This window comes from Zea mays, chromosome 2 (assembly GCF_902167145.1).
Source record: "Zea mays cultivar B73 chromosome 2, Zm-B73-REFERENCE-NAM-5.0, whole genome shotgun sequence".
Taxonomy (NCBI): domain Eukaryota; kingdom Viridiplantae; phylum Streptophyta; class Magnoliopsida; order Poales; family Poaceae; genus Zea; species Zea mays.
Window position 1 is genome coordinate 20,395,195 of NC_050097.1, and position 23,003 is coordinate 20,418,197.

General features: G+C 46.1%; 1 protein-coding gene across 4 annotated transcripts in view; it reads left to right on the forward strand.

Moving 5' to 3' along the window:
- Positions 1-729: 729 nt before the first annotated feature.
- LOC103646096 (BEACH domain-containing protein C2) overlaps positions 730-23,003 on the forward strand; it is a 39,682-nt gene continuing 17,408 nt past the window's right edge. The window contains exons 1-18 of one of the 4 annotated variants that reach the window (XM_020548189.3): positions 730-2,717; positions 3,060-3,844; positions 4,003-4,701; positions 5,154-5,288; positions 5,928-6,032; positions 6,128-6,241; positions 6,407-6,483; positions 6,723-6,804; positions 7,489-7,824; positions 8,587-9,209; positions 9,896-9,980; positions 10,820-11,014; positions 12,857-13,408; positions 13,481-13,621; positions 13,786-14,286; positions 19,118-19,266; positions 19,457-19,526; positions 19,620-19,703. In XM_020548189.3, the coding sequence (XP_020403778.1) occupies positions 1,064-2,717; positions 3,060-3,844; positions 4,003-4,701; positions 5,154-5,288; positions 5,928-6,032; positions 6,128-6,241; positions 6,407-6,483; positions 6,723-6,804; positions 7,489-7,824; positions 8,587-9,209; positions 9,896-9,980; positions 10,820-11,014; positions 12,857-13,408; positions 13,481-13,621; positions 13,786-14,286; positions 19,118-19,266; positions 19,457-19,526; positions 19,620-19,703 (6,387 nt within the window). In that variant the 5' untranslated portion in view covers positions 730-1,063. The remainder of the gene's footprint in view (positions 2,718-3,059; positions 3,845-4,002; positions 4,702-5,153; positions 5,289-5,927; positions 6,033-6,127; positions 6,242-6,406; positions 6,484-6,722; positions 6,805-7,488; positions 7,825-8,586; positions 9,210-9,895; positions 9,981-10,819; positions 11,015-12,856; positions 13,409-13,480; positions 13,622-13,785; positions 14,287-19,117; positions 19,267-19,456; positions 19,527-19,619; positions 19,704-23,003) is intronic. The other 3 variants (XM_020548190.3, XM_020548191.2, XM_020548192.2) reach the window with 3 other exon arrangements.

The window sequence follows — 23,003 nt, forward strand, 5'->3', positions numbered from 1 at the left end:
CATAGAAAAATCTGATATGGCAAACTATTAGACCTTGTTCGGTTATTCCCATTATACATGGATTGGATGAGATTGGAAAAAATTTAGAAGAACTTTGACTTGCTTGGGATTGAAACCCACTCAATCCCACTCAATCCACATGGATTGAGAGCTAACTGAACATGCCCTTAAATGTAAATAAAACCACCATAAAACTACTATTGACAATAGCCTTAGTACTAACTTTATGGAAGGTTGAAGCCTAATCCTTGGATCCAAACGATGCTCCTGTGTCGTTGATTGGACTTTGGCTCTTCTACTGGACTTGTACCTGTAAACATTAAGCATGCACTGGAAGATAAAACAAGCTGGGTAACCAGGGCAGTCTACAAGCGTGCAACATACGAGTCATTGCCTCATTGGTGATACAAAACCCATCTACTCCTTGTTCTCGTTTATTAGACGTGTGCTGGCTTGCATGTGTTACCGTGTATACTCTATCCATACACCGTAATAGGAGTATGTATAGCGTCTGTCCAACTGTACTGTATATATAACCCTGAGGAAAAAAGTCCTGAAAACTGTTTTAGCACTGCCACGTGGGCTAGATTCGTTTCTTTCACGGGCGCCGTACGCAGGTACGCTGCCCGCCCAAACCCGCCCGCCGCACAAACGCGAGACGCGCCGAGGCACCGACCGGGCTAGAACGCAGCGCAAGCCGCGACCCGTCAAGGCGTGAAGCCGTGAACCCACCCGGAGCCGCGCCACGTCTTCTCCCCCTCCTGACCTCCCCCCTGCCCCCTCGTCAAGCTCATCATCCGGTTCCGCCTATCGGATCTCGCCGTGCACCGCCGCTGATTCCACCCACCGCTCCGCACGCATTTGCACCCCAACTCCTCACAGATCTCCCCAGATCTACGCGCTCCACGCACTGCCATTTTCCCGCTCCGATTCTTCCCCCACTCCAGTCTACGCCGCGCTTAATCGCCCGCCCGCTGTTTCACTTCCGTTGACCGATTCCCGCTCGCATTTCCACACCCTGCGCTTGGTTCGGAATTGGTCTCGATGGAGTAAAGTCCTTGCAATGGCGGAAGACGCGCACGAGTTGTTCGATTCCTCCCCGCCGCGGGAGGAGGGCTCCGACGAGCAGCTCGCGGCCGTACCGCTCGGCGACGAGGCGGGCGTCGTCGAGGAGGAGGAGGCGTCGGATCCGGGGATGAGTACCAGCATGCCGGCCACACCCGCGACGCCCTACGAGCCGCCCCCGCGGCCCAGGCGGCCGCCTGGAGTACCGGCCGACGCGCCACTGGAGGTGGTGCGGGCGGTGGAGGAGGCGATCGCGGGCGGGGCGGACCTTCTCCGCGAGGTGGTCTCCCAGGAGCAGGGCGAGCTGGCTCACTCCGTCGTCGACGTGCTGCTCGGCACCATGGGCGGTGTGGACGAGGCAGGCGACGCCACCGGCACCGGCGCTCCTCCCACCGTCATGATCAGCTCGCGTGCCGCTGTCGCCGCCGCTGAGCTCCTGCCTTATCTCCCCGAAGACGACGAGCCGTCGCCGCGCACTCGAACAGCCTTAGGTCTGCACGCCGCCCTCCGCGCCTGCACTCGCAATAGAGCCATGTGTTCTTCCGCGGGCCTCCTGGCTGCCCTCCTCGCGTCCGCAGAGAAGCTGTTCGTCGAAATGGATCAGGGTAGCAGATGGGACGGGACGCCACTGCTTCAATGCATTCAGATGTTGGGTGGGCACTCGCTTAGTGTGAAAGACCTGCATTCCTGGCTTGATTTGGTTAGAAAGTCACTTGGAACGAGCTGGGCCACACCACTTATGCTAGCGCTTGAGAAGGCCATGGGCAGCATGGAAGCAAAAGGTCCTGCTGTGACATTTGAGTTTGACGGGGAGAGCTCTGGTCTGCTTGGCCCAGGTGACAGCAGGTGGCCCTTCTTAAATGGATATGGGTTTGCCACTTGGATATACATAGAATCATTCTCGGATACCCTTAGCACAGCAACAGCTGCGGCAGCCATTGCTGCTGCTGCAGCGGCAACATCTGGAAAATCATCAGCAATGTCAGCTGCTGCGGCAGCCAGTGCCCTTGCAGGAGAAGGAACAACACACATGCCTCGGCTTTTCAGCTTTCTCTCTTCAGATAACCAGGGTGTGGAAGCTTACTTTCATGGCCAGTTCTTGGTGGTGGAGAGTGTGGGTGGTAGGGGTAAGAAAGCTTCTTTGCACTTCACATATGCGTTCAAGCCTCAGTGCTGGTATTTTGTTGGGTTGGAGCACACAAACAAGCATAGTTTGCTCGGAAAGGATGACAGCGAATTGAGTCTGTATGTTGATGGAAGCCTGTATGAGAGCCGTCCTTTTGAGTTTCCACGTATCTCTAAACCACTTGCATTTTGCTGCATCGGGACAAATCCACCACCAACTATTGCCGGCCTGCAGAGGCGCCGGCGGCAATGCCCATTATTTGCTGAAATGGGGCCTGTCTACATCTTCAAAGAACCAATTGGGCCAGACAGAATGAGACGTCTAGCATCCCGAGGAGGAGACACACTGCCCAGTTTTGGAAATGGCGCAGGCTTGCCATGGAAGGCAACTAATGACCAAGTTAAGAGTATGGCTGAAGAGAGCTTTTCACTCAACAATGGGATAGGGGGAAGCTTGCATCTTCTTTACCATCCTAGTCTTCTCACTGGGCGGTTTTGTCCAGACGCCTCACCTTCTGGTTCATCAGGTTTTAACTCTCCACATCTCCTACCTCTGTACTTAGAGTTGACTATATTCCATTTCTTGCACCTGCACCAGCATTACCATTTGCTTAAATTCATTCATTTTAGTCTATGATCCATGTTAGCACCTTTGCTTTCCAAATCTGAAAACGCCCATTACAAATGTTTTAAAGGAGAGAACAAATGTTCAAAATCACTGAATCATTTAGTAGGATTGCAAAGCTATTGAACCAGGCATATCACATTTCTTGTTGCTCCTGCTACGCCTGAATGCCATTGTGTCATGGTCTCTCGTACTCTATATACGATCTAAGTATTTGACTGGTACCTTCTTCTGTTGAATTTAGGCACTCATCGAAGGCCCGCAGAGGTTCTCGGATTGGTTCATGTCTCACCTCGTGTGCGACCTTCAGAATCTTTATGGGCCTTAGCTTATGGGGGTCCAATGGCTTTACTTCCACTAACCATAGGCAATGTACATGTGGACAGCCTTGAGCCTGCACCTGGGGACTTGCCATCGTCTCTTGCTACCATTTCCCTTTCTGCCCCAGTTTTCAGGATTATTTCCCAAGCTATTCAACACCCTGGAAATAATGAAGAATTATGCCGTACATTTGCACCAGAGCTTTTATCACGTGTTTTACATTATGTGTTGCAGGCTCTTCCAAAGTTGGAAAGTGGGGAAGAGGTTCTGACTGATGAGGAGCTTGTTGCTGCCATTGTATCTTTGTGCCAGTCTCAAAGAAATAATCATGAACTTAAAGTGCAGCTTTTCAGCAGCTTGCTGTTGGACCTAAATCTATGGAGTTCATGCAATTATGGTTTACAGAAGGAGCTTCTGTCGTCTCTCGCAGACATGGTATTTACAGAGTCTGCTTGCATGCGAGATGCCAAGGCGATGCAAATGCTTCTTGATGGCTGCAGAAGGTGTTACTGGGTAATTCAGGAACCGGATTCAATCGATAACTTTGCATTTACTGGAACAAAGCGATCTTTGGGGGAAGTGAATGCTCTAGTGGATGAACTTTTGGTTGTTATTGAACTACTGCTAGGAGCAGCATCTTCAACAGCAGCAGCAGATGATGTCCGCTGTTTGATTGGATTTATTGTTGACTGCCCACAGCCTAATCAGGTACTTGGGACTTTGCTTACTAGACAAACTTTGTCAAACTTTCACCGGTGCTTCTATCCTTTCTTTTTTATTCTGCTGAGCTATGAATAATCTGAATGAGAAATGCACAAATCTTCCATGTCTTACAAGTGGATTCTTAATTATTTATTTATTGGCAGGTTGCAAGGGTGTTGCACCTCATATATAGGTTGAATGTACAACCTAACATTTCTAGGGCCAACTTATTTTCTCAATCCTTCATCACTAGTGGTGGTGTGGAAGCACTACTTGTTCTTTTACAACGGGAAGCTAAAGTGGGTAACAAAAATATTTTGGATCATTCTAGTGCAAGTGAAAATAATGTGCCCAAGGATGGAAGTTCCAACAGAAAAGCTGATAGTGCTGACACAAGTTGTCAGGTTGATGAAAATCAATCAGCTGAACGTCATGAAACTGTCTTCCATGAAGAAGCCATTGAACATGAAGCCACAAATGCAAAAGATATGCTGGACTCAAATATTGGAAGTAAAGTGCCTGGTTCTGAGAATGGGCTCTTGAAGAACCTGGGTGGCATTAGCTTCTCAATTACTTCTGATAATGTCCGGAATAATGTTTACAATGTTGACAAAGGTGATGGAATTGTTGTTGGCATTATTCACATTCTTGGTGCTCTAATTGGGTCAGGTCACCTGAAATTTGATTCTGGAGCTGGAAGTGCAAATATACCTGGTGGTAGTCAGACCACACTTAATGAAGAAGGAAATACTATGTCAGAAGATAGAGTATCATTGTTACTTTTTGCATTGCAAAAGGCATTCCAAGCAGCCCCAAGGAGGCTTATGACGGCAAATGTCTATATGGCTTTGATTTCTGCTGTGGTATGTAGTTTTTCCGAATGCTACATAATTGGATATATTTATTTACCTATACTGGTTGGCTTCATGTGATTAATTGGAGATATCAGCTCTTGGTTTACTTCTCTACTTTCAACCCTCTTGTGAAGTATAATAACCCTATCCTTAACATAGAGGTCCTATTAAAATGTGATGCTTCAAATAAAAATGGTCGGAAATAATAACAAAAGAATCTATTGATCTATTCTTCAATGGTCATCCAAATAAAAAAATGAGCATGAATGCTAAATTGACTGCCTAAATGAGGGGCTGGGACCATAATAATTTTCATTTGGTTTTTGTTGTATGCAGTTTGATATGTTTACTATTTTGATTTACAGTAGCAAACCAAAACAAAACTTTTCAAGTTTATTGATGAACTGTTTGTTTACAGTTCAAAGTTTATAGCTTGAACTTTGCCATGTTCTTGAATGCAGATTAATGTTTCATCAGCTGATGAAAGTCTTAATCTTTATGATTCTGGTCACCGTTTTGAACATATCCAACTTTTACTGGTTCTACTTCGCTCGCTTCCATATGCATCGAGGGCATTCCAAGCTCGTGCAATACAGGTATGCTTTCATTGCCTTACAGTGAATTGTTGCATTATTTGTATTATCATGTCAAATCTACCTTTTTTATCAGGAAAGTAGATGAGGGTCCTTATGAAAAAAAAATATTGGTTTATTAATAGACTAATGCAGTAGGGATTGTTTCAGGAGAACTGCATATGATTAACAGAACTTATCTAAAGAAGACCTGCATAATCCATGGGCAAGGCTATAAGTCTTGTGTCTTGAACAAAGTCAAAGCTACTTTGTTTTCATATGTGCCGTGTATAGTTTTGCCTTCTCCCTTTGTAATATTATTTTTTTACTGGCAGATAGCGGAACTACCAATTTCGAAATTATGCTGATGCTAGTCAGCTTCGTTTGCATCTTAAACTACTCCCAATGTAGATTTTGAAATCCTAGGATTACATGTTGGTGTTGCTAATATCTGGATGCCTTACATCTCAGCCAACCTCATAATCACAGTTGCCATGTTTATATCAGCAGCCAAACAACTACACATTTTGTTTTCACTTGTACTGTGCTACATTGTTATATGCTCTTTGTTCTTTACAAACTAAGACTTGTATGCTTTTTATTTATCATTTTTAGATCTTGTTTAGTTTCTTATGGTGTCAAAATATTTCTATGTTATTTCAGGATATTCTGTTTTTGGCTTGTAGTCATCTAGATAACAGAACTACAATGACCTCGATTTCAGAGTGGCCAGAATGGATTTTGGAGGTTTTGATTTCGAACCATGAAGTGAGTGTCACATGCCTTTTATCATATTTTTCTAACAATAATCATGCTCAGATGACATAAACTGTATTTCTTCATTTCACGTATTCAAACTGTAGATGGACACAAAGAAAAATGCTGATGGTGTAAGCATTGGTGAGATTGAAGACCTCATACACAATTTTCTGATTATAATGCTGGAGCATTCAATGCGACAAAAAGATGGGTGGAAGGCAAGATATTTTTTAAGCAGAACATCCTTAGTAACATACATGTTTCATAGTGTCATGGCCATCTGCCCCTCTCTTCTTTGTGGATAGGTTTCTGATGGTTGTATCACAGCCAACTACATTTTTTGTTCATAATATCTTGTTTGTCCTTTCCCTGCAACTATTTAGGATGTGGAGGCAACAATTCATTGTGCGGAGTGGCTCTCAATAGTTGGAGGATCTAGCACTGGAGACCAAAGGATCAGGTGGTCCATTCACTCTTAAAAATCTGTAGGTTAGCTAGATATCGGGGTACTTGTTCAAGAAATAATTTCAGAACTTCACTCTAAGATATCTGCACTCAAAATCTTTGGATTTACTTCAAAAATTTCATAGGCAACACTATTTGTTTTCTCTGCACTATGTTTACCATTACCCTTTTCGGTTACTGGTATTTTTCGCTCTGCAATTTTGTGACAACCTTCTACTTTCTGTTCTTTTTAAGGCGTGAAGAATCATTACCTATTTTTAAAAGGAGATTGTTGGGTGACTTGCTTGATTTTTCTGCCAGGGAGCTTCAAGTTCAGGTACTCCTTTTCTCGACATGATCTGCCTGCTAAACATGGATCTTTTTATACATTGTATTGGCAGTTGTTTCTTATATCTCTTACTGTTGCTACTTCCTACAGTTAATTTTCATGTTATTTTGTCTCTTCCTATAAAATAAATGTTTTTTTATCCTTCTCTGGTTTAAATCGTGATATATTATGGGGGGGGGGATGGGGGATATGAATAGGTACAAATGATATATAAATAATGATTATGGGCAATTCTTATGTTTGAAAAGAGTTCATGGTAGCTTTGACTACATTCCCTACTAGCTGCTCAAGTATAACAGGTTGGTGGCACCTAGACGCAGTAGCACTGCTATGTAACAACATTTTTTCTGTCATGTTGTCAGGAATACTGACACTCAATCACATATCTATTTGTAGTTGTTTTATTTTAGAGGATAGCTGTAATATATTTGTTATAGTTAGAGACTGAAAACCTAACCTTAATCAGGGTTGAGTGATATATTTATAACAGAGTTGTTGGGCCTAAGCCCATTACACAAAGACTCCATTACAATTCAACCACCATAACTCTAATAGTTATAATTCTGAATGGTTTACATAATTACATTATATCATCATCACGCAGAGTGTTGCATTGTGATAGAGTTCTGTTGCTATTCTTCTGTAATGTCTTTCTTTTGCTTGTATGTCCAGCAGACCGAAGTAATTGCAGCAGCTGCAGCTGGTGTTGCAGCTGAGGGTTTGTCTCCTGAAGAAGCAAAAATTCAAGCAGAGAATGCTGCTCATCTCTCAGTAGCACTAGCAGAGAATGCAATAGTTATTCTGATGCTTGTGGAAGATCATCTGAGATCACAAGCTCAACATTTTTGCACATCCCTTACAGGTGATAGCATCACATCGTCCACATCAATGACTTCATTGGCTGCCAGTCGGTCAAATTCTTTGAGCACAGCTGGTAAAGAACCCATGGCTGCTGGGGTCTCAAGACGGGCATCTTTGTCCAGTGATGCTGGTGGCCTTCCTCTGGATGTATGTAACACATGGCGGCTATATGTCATTGCATTTTATCAGTTATGAATATTAACTTCATAAAGTAATTGTAACTGTCAAACCATTCTTCAAATTTGAGCAGTTATATATGCATTATATTCGTCTTGTATTTTCTTGTTTGTGTTTGAGAGAAATAACATTTTGCTATTTTTTCTAGCCATTGCTTATGTGTTATGTCACTACAAAAGTTGTTTCACTGTCTGTCATGATTTTCGTTCTTGTACCATGTTCCTTGTTTATGGCTTATTTTTACCAGTTTTTCATAATTGTTATCTGGGTAATCATGCCATAATATTTCAGTAGAACTCTTATTTACCTTAATCGCTTGGACTACCTGGTCTTGCTAGTTCATCGAATGAGGTGTGAACAAATTATTGGCAAAATAAATGGACTCTAGGGTAAGTTGGTGTTTGGTACTTCGGTCAACAGATTATACCATACATGCCTCTTCTTTGGAAAGGAACTCAGCAATAAAGTCCTAAATGCATAAATGTTACAGTGTGAAATACTTCGAAATCAAAAGGTGTTGGTGGACAATCTAATCATCTAATTCCTGGATTTGAAAAAAGCTTTTAATTGTACATATCTTGGTACCTACTACCTAGTGAAAGTTAAAATAATTAGCTTTTGACTGTTCCTTCATGCATTCATGGCTTATGCTGATATTCTATTTGCCAACATATGGTTGAACTTTATTCTTATGAATACTGTCTTTATTTTTGTCTGCTGTGATTGAAGCAGTTGCTTACTTCTATGGCTGATTCAAATGGACAAATCTCTGCTGCCGTGATGGAACGTCTTACAGCAGCAACAGCAGCTGAACCTTATGATTCTGTCAAGCATGCATTTGTGTCTTATGGGAGCTGCATAACTGATCTTGGAGAAAGTTGGAAGTACCGAAGCCGTTTGTGGTATGGTGTTGGCATTCCACCCAAATCTGATATATTTGGTGGTGGTGGAAGTGGTTGGGAATCTTGGAGATCTATTCTAGAGAAGGATTCAAATGGGATTTGGATTGAATTTCCACTTGTGAAGAAATCAGTTGCTGTGCTGCAGGCACTTCTTTTAGATGAATCTGGACTTGGTGGTGGTCTTGGTATTGGAGGGGGATCTGGCCCTGGTATGGGGGTTATGACTGCCCTCTATCAGTTGCTAGATAGCGATCAACCATTTCTTTGCATGCTCAGAATGGTTCTTGTTTCGATGAGGGAGGACGACAATGGTGAAGGCGATGCTTTTACGAAAGATGTTAGCATAAAGGATGTGGTATCAGAAGGAATGGGCCACCAGGCTGGAAGTGTGATGCCATTTGATGGCAACAGTTATTCATCTCCAAGAAAACCTCGATCTGCTCTTCTTTGGAGGTAACTGCATCATTTAGCAAAGGCAGATTCACTGCTCATCTTGGTTTTTTTACCGGAACACTGCCCATCTTGTTGCTGAATTAACACAATATAGCCTGTGCTAATGCTGAAGTGCTGATGGTTTCTTAAAAAAAGAAGTCCCAATGACCTTGGTTAGGAGTTGGAGCATTTCTTACAATTTACTTCCACCGTCCCAGAAAACTTGATGGTTTAGCTCTTGGACACTAGGTGTATATATCAGCTTGAGATTATGGCCTGCATGCCTCCTAGCATTCTTTTAAGTAGCGCCCTACTCAATTAGCGTGGATCACCTTCAATAAATAGGGGGTACATTCATTGAGCATCAAGTATCTTGAGATGGAGGGAGTAGTAAATAATCAGAACTTCAACAGTAGCAAGTTGCTTTCATATATATTCTGTTGAAGTATAAGTGAACTGGCCACATCTCCCCCTCTCCTTAGGATTTTGGGTGCAACTGTTGGTGCAAATTTTTAATAAGAATTGTTTGCTCGCTCCAATCCCATGTTTCCAGATGAGGGTGAGGGAGAGTGTTCGGCCTTTCTCCATCATATTTGGTTTTTGGGTGCAACTAGTCAGCGCATGCAGCTAAATATATTCTATGGTTTGGCTTTTTAGTCGATCATGGGTGGCCATTTTGTTAATTCCTAAATTTTGTGACCATACAGTGTGCTTGGCCCCATCCTTAATATGCCAATAACAGAGTCTAAGAGACAGAGAGTGTTGGTTGCTTCCTCTATTCTCTACTCAGAGGTAAGTTCCTTTTGCATTATCACTTAATCATGTAATCTGTTTCAATGAATTTGAAGTCATGCGCCTGAGTAGACTAGTATACTGAACATAGAGTTCCTTTTTAACTTCTTTTCTTCATGCAAGTGCTACGGATTGTATGGCCCCAACATTACCTTTTTTATTTCTGGAATTTGTTGGTGATTCAGTATGCAACTCACATTTTTGAAATATATTTCCTTATCCGTTGTCCTAGTCTGTTTCATATCTTCCTAATTGAGTTAGCCCTGCACCTAGTATGTAGCCTTAGCCTTGCTTAGAAATTCTTGGAACAAGAATCAATCTTATAAAGCGCTTTGCCTACCAAACTCGGCTATGATCGGAGCCTCTTCTCAATGGGACAAGGCTGTAGATTAGATGGCTATCATCCATTTTCTTGATGTGACATCTGCTATATATAGTGTTTATCTTCAATATGGCAATATTATGTGCTAACTGCTAACATGCAGAGTATGCTCATGCGTCCACCTTCCTTCCCTCTTTTTCATTTTGATGTCATGTTTGTGTACTTTTCAAGTGAAGATTTCCATGATGATAAACCTGGAAGTTTTTCGTGGCCTGCTCTAAATCCCTTGACTTTTATGCTATACATTCATGCCTTTTGCTCATCCATTTTTTTGCCAAACACTATTATTATTAACGAATCCATGAAAACATTGTAAAAAATGAGCATACCTTATTCATTTTTTAGGCTTCTAATATTTTATTCATGTATTTTTGTAATGATATTATTCAAGGAATATAAAGAAGTTGTTTGTTAGTCATAAGAGTTTGTGCCACTTGCCTATTTATCCTTGATGCAGGTATGGCACGCTATTGGCAGGGACAGGAAACCCCTAAGGAAACAATACATTGAGCTGATTTTACCACCGTTTGTAGCAATTCTTAGAAGATGGCGACCCCTTTTGGCTGGTATTCATGAGCTTACTTCTTCAGATGGACAAAATCCACTAATTGCTGATGATCGTGCTTTGGCGGCAGATGCATTACCTGTCGAGGTACTGGCTGTCTACCTGGAGGCTAATCATAACTTAGGATAGTGCTATTGCTAAGCTTTGTATCATTGGCATACCGATGACTAATCAAGAAGGCGATTTTAATGCTTGTTTTACTCATATTTTACGTATAAACTAGGAAAAACTGCAACTAAAAAAATGCGTATATTTTTCTATAGAATTATGAAGTATAGTTGGATTGATCCTAATTATGTGTAACTGACCATAGATTGGTAGCTTTAAGCCTCTAACCAAATCAAGCAATCCTTATGTTTTTTTGGTTGATGTTTTAGAGTGGACAAGTGTTCCATATGGTACAAGGTTTCTAGGAAAGACATGGTTACATCTTCCTAAAGTGCCCACATGTCAGGGCCCAAGAGATAAGATTAGATAAAGATAGACTAGTTTGGGATAAGGTTAGAATTAGAGATAAGATTAGATCTAGTGCTTAGGGGTCAAGTAACCCTCTCTATATAAGGAGAGGGATTGTATCAATTGAGTGTAAGCAAGAGATTAGAAGGAAATCCCTCCTCTCTTGCCGGCCGTGGGCAAAGCCCTACGGCCGGCCTCCCCAGCGCCTTCTAACCCTAGCCTCAAGTTCTCTCTCTAGATCAGCCACGACGCCCTGCGCCGTGCACAGCCTCCTTGCCTCCACCGGCGACAACGCAGTCGCCACCCCCTTCTCCCTCCCCTCGCATGCAGCTCTAACCCATAAACAGTACCCGTGGGACTGTAGTGCCCCCAGCCATCCATAACACCACACCTCATATAGGTCTGTTCGGAAATAATCGAGGGATTTTAAAGGGAACAATTGAGTTGCCATGGTAGCCAGGAAAACAAATCCTACATTACAAATTGAACCTTAGATTAGGCTATGTTTTACAGATTCATTCTCTTTTTTCATTGGTCCTCAGGCTTAAAGAGGGTGGTTTAAGGAACATTTAAATTTGACGTGGTTGCAAACAACACAAAACTTGTAGTGTATGTTCATCTTGTGCTCTTCCTTAATAAATGTTCACAAATATAAAGTATCTCATTAGGTGGCTTGAGTAGCACTTGTGTCATGAGCATGGTTTTTAAAGCGGTCAGGCGAGACAAGGCGTTGGATGACCGCTTGGACGCCTAGGCGACGTAGGCGGGCAAGGCGCCTAGGCGTTGGACCTCCGCCTGGACGCCTAGGCGACACCTTAAGAACAGTGGTCATGGGCTTGACTCCCCGTGGGAGCGAATCTCAGGTTGGGGTTAAAAAGATCCCCCCATCTATCCCATGCCAACAAATGTCTATGGTCCAGTCCTAGTTGTCGTGGTTGTTCTCATATGAGCTACAATGCCGTTGTGTATGGGTGGGGTAAGAGTTCAGGGTTTTTCTTGACCTGTATGAGAATGTCTTCTTAGCAAAATGCTCGGGGACTGACTTATTCTCGCAGGCCGAGTTTTTTTTAATGTAAAAATGGAGGCAGCGTGGTTATTGTCCATGTTCACCTAATTGGATAATCTGATTTGTGTGAAACCCAGAAATTGATCATAATTTGTATTATGCTTCTCAAGTTCTGATCTGTGCTCTCTAGTCTGTTAAAAATCATCCATGCATTATATTTTGGTTCTTATTGGACAGTGGTGTTGTGGACATTGATATTGATATTTAAGCTGATCACTTTCTACAGATATTCAAGACAAACATTGTGCCATTTAGCATGATAGTCCTTATGAGAAAGTTTTAGAAAAAAGGTTGCTGGCTGTATTTTGTTTAAAGATTAATAACTTATATCATATGTTATCATGGCTTCTTCTCCAGAGAATACTTTATTGATTGGAATTTTTTTGTCTCATTTCTTTTGAGCTCAGGCTTCTCTTTTGATGATATCGCCTGGTTGGGCTGCTGCTTTTGCATCGCCACCAGTTGCAATGGCATTGGCCATGATGGCTGCTGGTGCCTCAGGAACAGAAACAAGAACACCTCCTAGGAATACCTTGAATAGGCGTGACAAAGCATTGCCTGAGCGCAAGGCAGCAGCAAAACTACAGACTTTCTCGAGTTTCCAGATGCCTATGGAAACAGCATCTAACAAGCCTGGGTCCACCCTGAAGGACAAGGCAGCAGCAAAAGCTGCCGCATTGGCAGCCGCTCGTGACCTTGAACGAACTGCTAAGATTGGTTCAAGAAGGGGCCTTAGTGCTGTAGCAATGGCAACATCAGGACAAAGGAGGAGTTCGGGTGACATCGAACGAGCAAAGAGGTGGAATACGTCAGAAGCTATGAGTGCTGCTTGGGTGGAGTGTCTGCAATCAGATGATTCCAAATCAGTTGTGGGAAGGGATTTTTCAGCCCTTTCATACAAATATGTCGCAGTACTTGTTTCTTGTTTGGCCTTAGCACGAAACTTACAACGAGCTGAGGTAAATCCACTTGGAACACTTAATTTTTGTTATTTATATATTTTTATGCCTCATAAGATTAGGAAAATACAGATGGAGAGGCAAACACTAGTTGATGTGTTAATTCGGCATCGCGCCTCAACTGGGCTTCGAGCATGGCGGCATCTTCTTCATTGCCTAACAGAGATGGGTAGACTATATGGACCTTTTGAACATCTGTGCACTCCTGATCGTGTACGTACAATCTGTTTCCCTGCTCCGTTTTATCATGGAAACAGCACACTGTTGACCATTACAATCTGAACTTGGCGAGTTGCTCTTAACATGCTCAACATAGGAGAACCCATGTGAAGTTTCAACTTTGTATATGTAATAATAAATTTTACTATGTGTTGCAGGTTTTCTGGAAATTAGATTTTACTGAAAGCTCTTCAAGGATGAGAAGATTTGTGAAAAGAAATTACAAGGGATGTGATCATTTAGGTGCAGCTGCTGATTATGAGGACCGGAAGCTTCTTAATACTTCTGCACAGTCAAATGAACATAACTCTGAGGATGCTAATTCTTCATTAACAAGCACTCTTCCATCATCTGCTTCTGTAATTATGGCTGATGCCATGTCGATGAATGACAGAAATGTGGAAAATGAGCAGTTAGAAACTGACACTACTCGCAGCAGTGTTGATGACGATCAGCTTCAACATTCTTCAGCAGCTGATCAACAATCGGTAAAAGGATCGATAGGTTCAAGAACTTCTGACATTTGTGCTGATCGAAATTTGGTTAGGTCTACAGTTCTTGCACCTAGTTATGTGCCTAGCGAAGCTGATGAGAGAATTATTGTTGAACTGCCATCATTAATGGTGCGACCATTGAAGGTGGTTCGAGGAACATTCCAAGTAAGTGATTTCTAGGCATGTTTGCCATTAGCATCTTCTCATAATAATGCATAATTTAAAATGATCTCTTTCCATTCTTTAAAGGTTACTAGTTTATGCCAATTAGCTAATTGCACATTTCACCTTCAATATATCAGTGCATATTGCAGATATTATCAGGAAAAGCTGTAGTATCTAACATAAACCATAACCTAAGTGTGAATTGGTACAACAATTCATGCACAATATTGCATTTCAACATTTTGTGTGTGTTGTCCAGTATTATGTAATATGCTAAGATATGCAAGCTCTCATACATATTATGAGAAAACAGTACAGTGAACTTTTGTAGTTGTTTTAGAGAAATTCTACACAATTCTATGAAAAAGTCGTGGCACATTATTAGTTACAAATATCTAGGGATGGATCCAGATACTTATTCGGATTTTAATTTTTTTGTCTTCTTTCTTCGATTGCGAATAAATATAATATAGAATTTGCTATACAAATTTATATTCTTGTTTTTAGCATTGAGTTTACCAAGATTCGTAAAAATTAAACCCCAAATTCATTCTATATATTTTTAAATAATTTATATAAAATTCGGATACGGATACGAATTCAAATTCGGATGTTTTTTTCACCTTTTTCGTTGTAGGGAAAATAATGCACAAAAAATCTATACAAAATTTTATTCTTGTCTCTCAGAAAAAGGTTTTAACACGATGTTAATTCTTGTGGCTTGGCGGCTTTGGAAGCATCAAAACACATGTGTCTTCGATGGAGCATCCCCGAGCATTGGAAATGTCCTTCAGCAAATCCAGGAGGATGCAATTCTGTGGGGCTGGTTGGGGCTAGAGGTCTTAGGGGCATCTGGCCTTAAGGCTTCTTCCCTGTTAGGTAGATTAGGGGTGGTCTTTGCCTTGTGTTTTAGATGAGTGTTTTTTTGTTCTTGTGTTTTCGACCTAAGGAGTCATTTGTATCTGGTCTGTTCTAAGACCTTATTCCTTTCTTAATATATTAACACACAGTTGTCCTGTGTGTTCGCGAAAAAATAACATTCTTAACAATATGACTAAAGCTTAACATCAAATTATATGCATATCTATGTTAAAATATTATATTTGTCATATAATTCGGATGTTTAGGATCCATCCCTACAAATATCTCAACAATTCTTCGCGAGATTTTATTTTGGCTACTAGAGTAAGTTAATTGTATTACAAAGGTTACTAACAGTGTGATACAAAGTAGGTAAAATTTTTGGTGGTTATTCGCTGATACTTGTACTAATAGCAACTCCAGCAGGAACCCTAAAATCAAGGCCCTTGATTTGAGGGCTCCTATTTTTGAGAGCTCAAGTTTTTTGTTTCTAGCCCAGTAGGAGCCCTTAAATTCATTCCAACATAGAATGCAACATGGGACCCACTCGTCACTATCCTTGCTCCAATCAAATTGACCAATGAAGTATGAACTATGCATGGGAGGGGCTTGTGGTCGTTGGATATCACTAGGCGTTGGGAAGAATTGCATGCGACGAGTCTCATCGGGAGAAGGGGTTAGGGGTCGCCAGGAAAGGAGAAGGCCATGCTAGGATCTCGAAAGTAGAGCCACACACAGGAAGAATCTCGAACCTAGGATCTCGTCGGCATCATGCTTGTGATAACAAGCACTCAGGCCGTCGGATTGACGAGCCTCTCCTAGTATCACCTGACGCACCCCAGACGGATCTATCTCCTGCTCGAACATTGTCGCTTCTCGCAACGGCATAGGGCGGCAATGTGGGAGAGGGGCACTCACAACATAGGGCGATAGTGTGGGAGAGGGGTGCCCGCCGCCCCGCCGCAAGGGCACGATGAGGAAGAGAAGGACCAGACCGAAGGAACAAGGCTGCAAAAAGGGCTACCCTTGGCGTAGGAATGGGGTATGGAGGGAAGGAAAGAGTAGATGTGGGAGTGAGAAAATGGCTAACCGCCTGATAGGGGTCGACGGGTCGTGGTCGACGCTCACAAGAATGAGGACTGAAGAGTGAGATTTGAGGGCCTTCTTAATCTGATGGCTTTAATAGGGGCCTGTTGGAGTTGTGTTTTTTAGCTGAACTCTCAAATTTTGGTTTAGTGGATTGTTTGACTGACATGTTTGAGCTGAAAACACAAAAGACTCATGTACATTGTCTGACATATGGCTGATGTTACATGCGTCTTTTGTGAAATTATTTATGCTACTTATGTTGATATATATTATATTCTGGTTTTTGGATTGTGCATGTTAGACTCTTGTATATGCGTGTGGATTATGGGCCTAGAGCCCAGTCCATTAGGGGTAAATATATGTACTATGACAGCAACCCATCTCTTTAGAGTTTTCTTTCCAACATGGTATCAAGACTAAGCTTGTCTTCTTCCTGTTCCCTCCCCTATCCGCCAGAGGTTTGGGCGCTGCCGACACTGGTCAAGCCCCATGGTCGGCGCTCCCCCTTCTATTGGCTATCCTCATCTCCCTTCTCTCTCTCGTCGCTGGGCCTCTGTGGAGGCTGGCACTTCTTTCTCCCCCGTCGTTGCCCCCATATCCACCATGGAGCCGCCGCAGCCAGGGCTTGGATAGTTGTCGCTGCCTGTCCCTGCGCTTCCTGTCGCCAACTAGCCTGCCCCTGCACCTGCACCAGCCGACCTAGGCACAAGGTTTGACGGCGAACGAAACGAAACCTCCAAAGGAAAGGAACATCCTTTTTCACAAGTTGAGTAAGTCGATGGTGTGCCACACGACATTGCACACGCGCCGGAGGTGGTGTCCCTTGAGTGTGCGCTCGACGCTTTCCATCACCGATGTCGCCGCGCGACTATCTCTGCGGTGGCACCACAGGCTCACCGTCGTCGTCCTCGACATGTAGCTCTACTTCCCGACGACACTTGTTCGCTGCCATCTTCGTCTTTGGCCAGGCTAACACAACAACGAGGGTCGACTGGTGTCACAATTGCGGGGCGTGTTGTCTCTCCAGGCACGCGATGGTCGGGACGGTCGTAGTGTGCATGTGGTGGTCGTCAGCGAGGAGTGCATGCAGCTCCATGCTGCCTGCGGGGAAGTGGCGACAGCGACGGAGCCAAGCTTGGGCACGTGTCTAGGCAGGTCGGGCCTTGGCTCCGTTGGTGCACTCCACCCTGGTCGTGGCACTCACGACTGCTAAGGCCGCTATGGCCGCTGACCGCTAGAGGGAACAAGTCTTAGTCCTTGGCTGCGAGCATGAACACACTGCGGTGGATGCTCTCGCCCGATAGGTTGCCAAGGTTGAGCGCCATCTCACTGGCTCTCCTTGCCTTGATCCCCCTCGAAGTACTTGGAGAACATCCACTCTGGTCCCCATCCTCCTCGGCCTGGCTTTTTCCACTTATGCCAGCTGGCGCGACCTCGTCCTCCTCACACTGTAGCGCTACACCCTTGACGACCATGTCCTCACCGACACGACGTCTCTTACTATCCCCTCTTAGTGGTAGATGGATAGTGTGGTCCTCTCTTGGTTCCTCGGGATGATCGCTGTTGAGCTGTAGGATGTCGTTCGCAAGCATCGTTGTATTGGTCGCTAGGCCTGGGTTGCCATCGAGGAGTAGTTCCTCAACAACCGCGAGGCTCATGCTCTCCACCTCGACGACACCTTTCGGACCTTTGTCTTGGGGGCGCTCTCTGTCACCGAGTATTGCCGCTAGATGAAGGGCATGGCAGCCTCCCTTTGTGACCTTGGGGAGCCTGTCTTCGATCACACGTTCGTCCTCAACCTTCTTCGGGGTCTCAACGAGCGCTACGATCACTTTCGGACTTCGCTCGATCTCTTTCCCTTCCTTCCACAAGGTCTGCAATGACCTTATCCTTGAGGAGCTCACCAAGGGGGTGCCTCCTCGCTCAACCACCACTCTACAGCACAGGGAGCCCGACCTCGCGCATGACTTCCTCCACTCCTGCCTCGGGTGCTCATCGTTGTGTCCGTCTGTCCCTTTGGTGCCCCCTCCCCCGCGTCCTCCTTCCCTGTCTAGCCTAAGGGGGGTACAATGTCCAGTGATGGTGGGCATCGTCGACAGAAGGGTGGTCGTGGGGGTGGACAGGGGGATGCTTCCTGACCCTCTCTCCAACTCGTGGATTGGGTGGATCTCCATGTGGCTTGTCCTGTCCCTAGGTGGATCTTCACCACACCTGCGCAGCCCCCACCGGCTCACTTGACGATGCTTGGCTCGGGGTATCCTCTCGGTCCACCCGCTCGGTGCCACTGGCACCTCTGCCATCGCTCTTGCCTTTGCCACTACACTCGATTGCCACCATACACTTGTCTACTACGACAATGTCAGCACTGTCTACCTCTTCGTCAACCCCATCTGGCACCAACGTACAAAGCATGTTGAGATCGATCTTCATTTCATTCGTGAGTGTGTGGCTGTCGAGGACGTTCGTGTTCATCACGTTCTGATGAGCTTACAGTTTACCGACATCTTTACTAAGGTCTTCCCTCCTTGTTCTCGGACTTTCGGTCCAGTTTCAACATTTGTCGTGGCTAGAGTTTCAACTGTGGGGGTGTTAGACTCTTGTATGTGTGCGTGGATTATGGACCTAGAGCCCAGCCCATTAGGGGTAACATATATGTAATACTAAGACTACATCCCATCTCTTTAGAGTTTTCAATCCAACAATGCAAAAAAATTATATTGTTTGATTTGTGATTCGCTTAACTACTTGTCATCGTTATATCAAATTTTGTTGTTGGAATGTTTGGTTTTATATTCTTACCAATGATCGATTAATCTGCTTTTATTCAACTTCTACTTTAGTTTCTAATGCATGTCATTTGCTCCCTTTATTTTGTTCCCAGGTAACTTCAAAGAGGATTAACTTCATAATTGATGAGCGTTCAAATGACAGTAACATTGATGATGCTGCATCTACTAGTGGCCAATGTGATCAACAAGATAAAGATCGAAGCTGGTTGGTCTCATCACTTTATCAGATATATAGCAGACGGTAAACCTTACTTTCTGATCAGGTGCTATTGTTTTATTATAAATTGCTTCTGGTCTATCATCCAGTTTGATTTTTTCCTTTTTTCTTTTGGGATGATTAAATCGCACTATATGTGACTTATCATTTTACAGTATAGTTTATTTTCTGTGTGCCGTTCACTCATTTTGTGGGTCAAAATTACTTGTTGCAGATACTTGCTACGCCGAAGTGCTTTGGAATTATTCATGGTAGATAGGTCGAATTTCTTTTTTGACTTTGCGGTACGTTGAACAAAACTCGCATAATTTAAATGGGTCACCTGCTGCATGCCTGCATCTGAATAACTATCTTAAATTCATGTCTACTTGCTGTAGGATATTGATGCCCGTAAAAACGCTTATCGGGCCATTGTTCATACCAAACCTCCTAACTTGAATGACATCTTTTTAGCTACCCAGGTTTGTGTTCGGAGCATTTTAACCCAATATCTAGCATTATCAACAACAACAAAGCCTTTTAGTCCCAAGCAAGTTGGGGTAGGCTGATAGAATAAGTCATGTGGTCTCTGGTTTGTGGTGAACAGGACAGCAGCACAGCAGTACAGGACTGCAGCACAACAGCATCTTTTGACTGCTGCAGCACAACAGCAGTGCAGTTGAGTGCAGTTGGAGACAGTCACCTTTTGACTGCTACAGCACAGCAGCACTTTTGATTGCTGCAGCAGCAGGACAGTAGCACTGCTACAGCACAGCAGCACTTTTGACTGCTGCAGCAGCAGGACAGTAGCAGTAGCTGGCAGTTGCAGTTCTTGACTGCACTTTAGCAGTAGCTGGCAGTTGCAGTTTTTGACTGCACACTTTAGCACTTTAGTATCTAGAGGACAGCATCTGTGTGTTGCGGTGTGTAGTGTGTAGTGTAGTGTAGTGCAGCCCCTAGGGCTATAAATATGTGTCCCCAACCCCTCTAAGGGTATGGCATTGTGTAGTGTTTGAAGAAATAAACAGAAAATTGCCCCAACTCATAGTGTCATCCTCTGATGAGAGTTAGAGTCCCTCTACTTACAATTGGTATCAGAGCCAGGTTATCCTGTAGCCTAAACATCTCTTGCTCATCTCCTTCCCGCGCCTCTCCCCACACTCAGTCGGCAGCAAGAGCTCCAACTGTTCCTTCCTCTCCTGCTCAGACGAGCAGCCTTTCGTCTGAGACAGCCTCTTCCACTCGCAGCGACCCCTCACTAGCCCACCATGTCCCTACGCTCGGTCACTTCGAGTGCGCGGCGCCAGCAGGAGGCCGAGGTCGCCGCGGCACAAGAACGCGAGCGAGCAGCAGCAGCGGCTGCAGCGACAGCGGCGAGGGCAGCACGGTTGGCGGCGGCGGAACTGGCAGCGGCGAGAGCGGAAGTAGAAGCAGCGGAGGCGGCGGATGCTGCACGTGCGGCGGCAACAGAGCTCGAGGTTCTGCGCGGCAGTAGAGCAGGCAGCTCTGCTTCTGTCGACGACAACACCGACGAAGAGCTCAGGCTGGCGAGGGAAGCAGCGCGAGAGCAGGCGACACAGTGGGCAGCCGCGCATCCCCATGGGGGCGCGCGTGGCGGCAGCCCGGATAGGCGTCGACACGCTGACGGCGCTCCAGGCGGGGGCGCACGCGGCGGTAGCCCAGACGGGCGTAGACGCGCCGGCGGTGCTCCCGGCGGCGGCGACCGAGTCGACGGAGATCGCGGCCTCTACAGGCGGCGCGGTTCTCCCTCCCCGGATCGGTACCATGGTCGCCGCATGGCCCAGGCCATTGTCAGGGACATCGGTCCCGGCGGTGGGTGGCCTACCCTCACCAAGACCAACTACGTCGAGTGGGCCGCGGTGATGAGGGTACGGCTCCAGGTTCGCCACATGTGGGAAGCAGTTCGTTACGACGACGTCGACTACCACGAGGATCGGCGGGCGCTGGATGCTCTCATTGCTGCAGTCCCGCCCGAGATGCAGTTTTCGCTTTCCCAGAAGCGGACTGCCAAGGAGGCCTGGGACGCCATCGCTGCGACCCGCATCGGCAGCGATCGTGCCCGCAAGACCACACTGCAAGCACTTCGCAAGGAGTGGGAGAACCTGGCCTTCAAGCCAGGTGAGGATGTTGATGACTTTGCTCTCCGCCTCAACACTCTGTTGCAGAAGATGGTGCAGTTCGGCGACGACACCTATGATGAGGAGAGAGCTGTTGAGAAGCTCTTCCGTTGCATCCCCGAGAAGTACAGGCAGATTGCTCGCTCGATCGAGTCTCTGCTAGACCTCTCCACGATGACGATCGAAGAGGCGATTGGTCGCCTCAAGGTGGTGGATGGCGACGAACCACAGGCTCTCTCTGGGCCTATCACTATCGGCGGGAAGCTACATCTCACTCGGGAGCAGTGGGAGGCCTGCCAGGGTGACAAGAAGAAGGGGGAGTCCTCCTCGACACGAGGCCGCAAACGCGGCAAGCCGCGCAAGCCGCGTGGAGGCGCCCAGGCCGGGGCGCGAGGACATGCTGAGGGTGGTGCACGTGGAGGTGCCCAAGGCGGCGCCGTCGGCAACAAGAAGCCGGCACGAGACGACGGCTGCCACAACTGCGGCAAGCTTGGCCACTGGGCCAGGGATTGTCGGCAGCCACGACGTGGCCAGGCCAACGTCGCACAAGCGGAGGCGGAGGAGGAGGCCCTGCTCCTGGCACATGCAAGCATCGAGCCATCTCCAGCGGCACCGGCCGCAGCGGCACTCCTCCACCTTGATGAGTCGAAAGCACGCGCTTTCCTCGGCGACGGCTCCAACAAGGACATGATCGAAGGATGGTGCCTCGACACCGGCGCCACTCATCACATGACCGGCCGACGGGAGTTCTTCACCGAGCTTGACTCTAGCGTCCGAGGCTCCGTCAAGTTTGGGGACGCCTCCGGCGTAGAGATCAAGGGCGCCGGCTCAGTCGTCTTCACCGCCGCGTCTGGTGAGCACAGGCTGCTCACCGGAGTCTACTACATCCCCGCGTTGAGGAACTCTATCATCAGCTTGGGACAGCTGGATGAGAACGGTTCGCGCGTGGAGGTTGAGCACGGAGTCATGAGGATCTGGGATCCCTCTCGTCGCCTTCTTGCCAAGGTACGCAGGAGTGCAAATCGGCTTTACATCCTCAATGTGAAGGTGGCACAACCTTGCTGCCTTGCTGCTCGTCGAGACGACGGGGCATGGCAGTGGCACGAGCGCTTCGGGCACCTTAACTTCGAGGCCCTGAAGCGGCTCAGTGCCAAGGAGATGGTACGAGGCCTGCCGTGCCTTGACCATGTGGAGCAATTCTGCGATGTCTGCGTGTTGACAAAGCAGAGACGGCTCCCCTTTCCCCAACAGTCGAGCTTCCGAGCCAAGGAGAGGCTCGAGCTCGTGCATGGGGACTTGTGTGGCCCGGTGACACCAGCCACACCAGGAGGACGACGCTACTTCTTGCTGCTCGTCGACGATCTCTCCCGCTACATGTGGGTGATGATCCTTGGCAGCAAGGGAGAGGCTGCGAACGCCATCAGGCGTGTGCAGGTCGCTGCGGAGGCGGAGTGCGGCCGCAAGCTGCGCGTGCTGCGCACCGACAACGGCGGCGAATTCACGGCGGCTGAGTTCGCGTCGTACTGCGCGGATGAGGGCGTTCAGCGCCACTACTCCGCGCCGTACAGCCCGCAGCAGAACGGCGTCGTCGAGCGACGCAACCAGACGGTTGTGGGGATGGCTCGGGCTCTCCTCAAGCAGAGA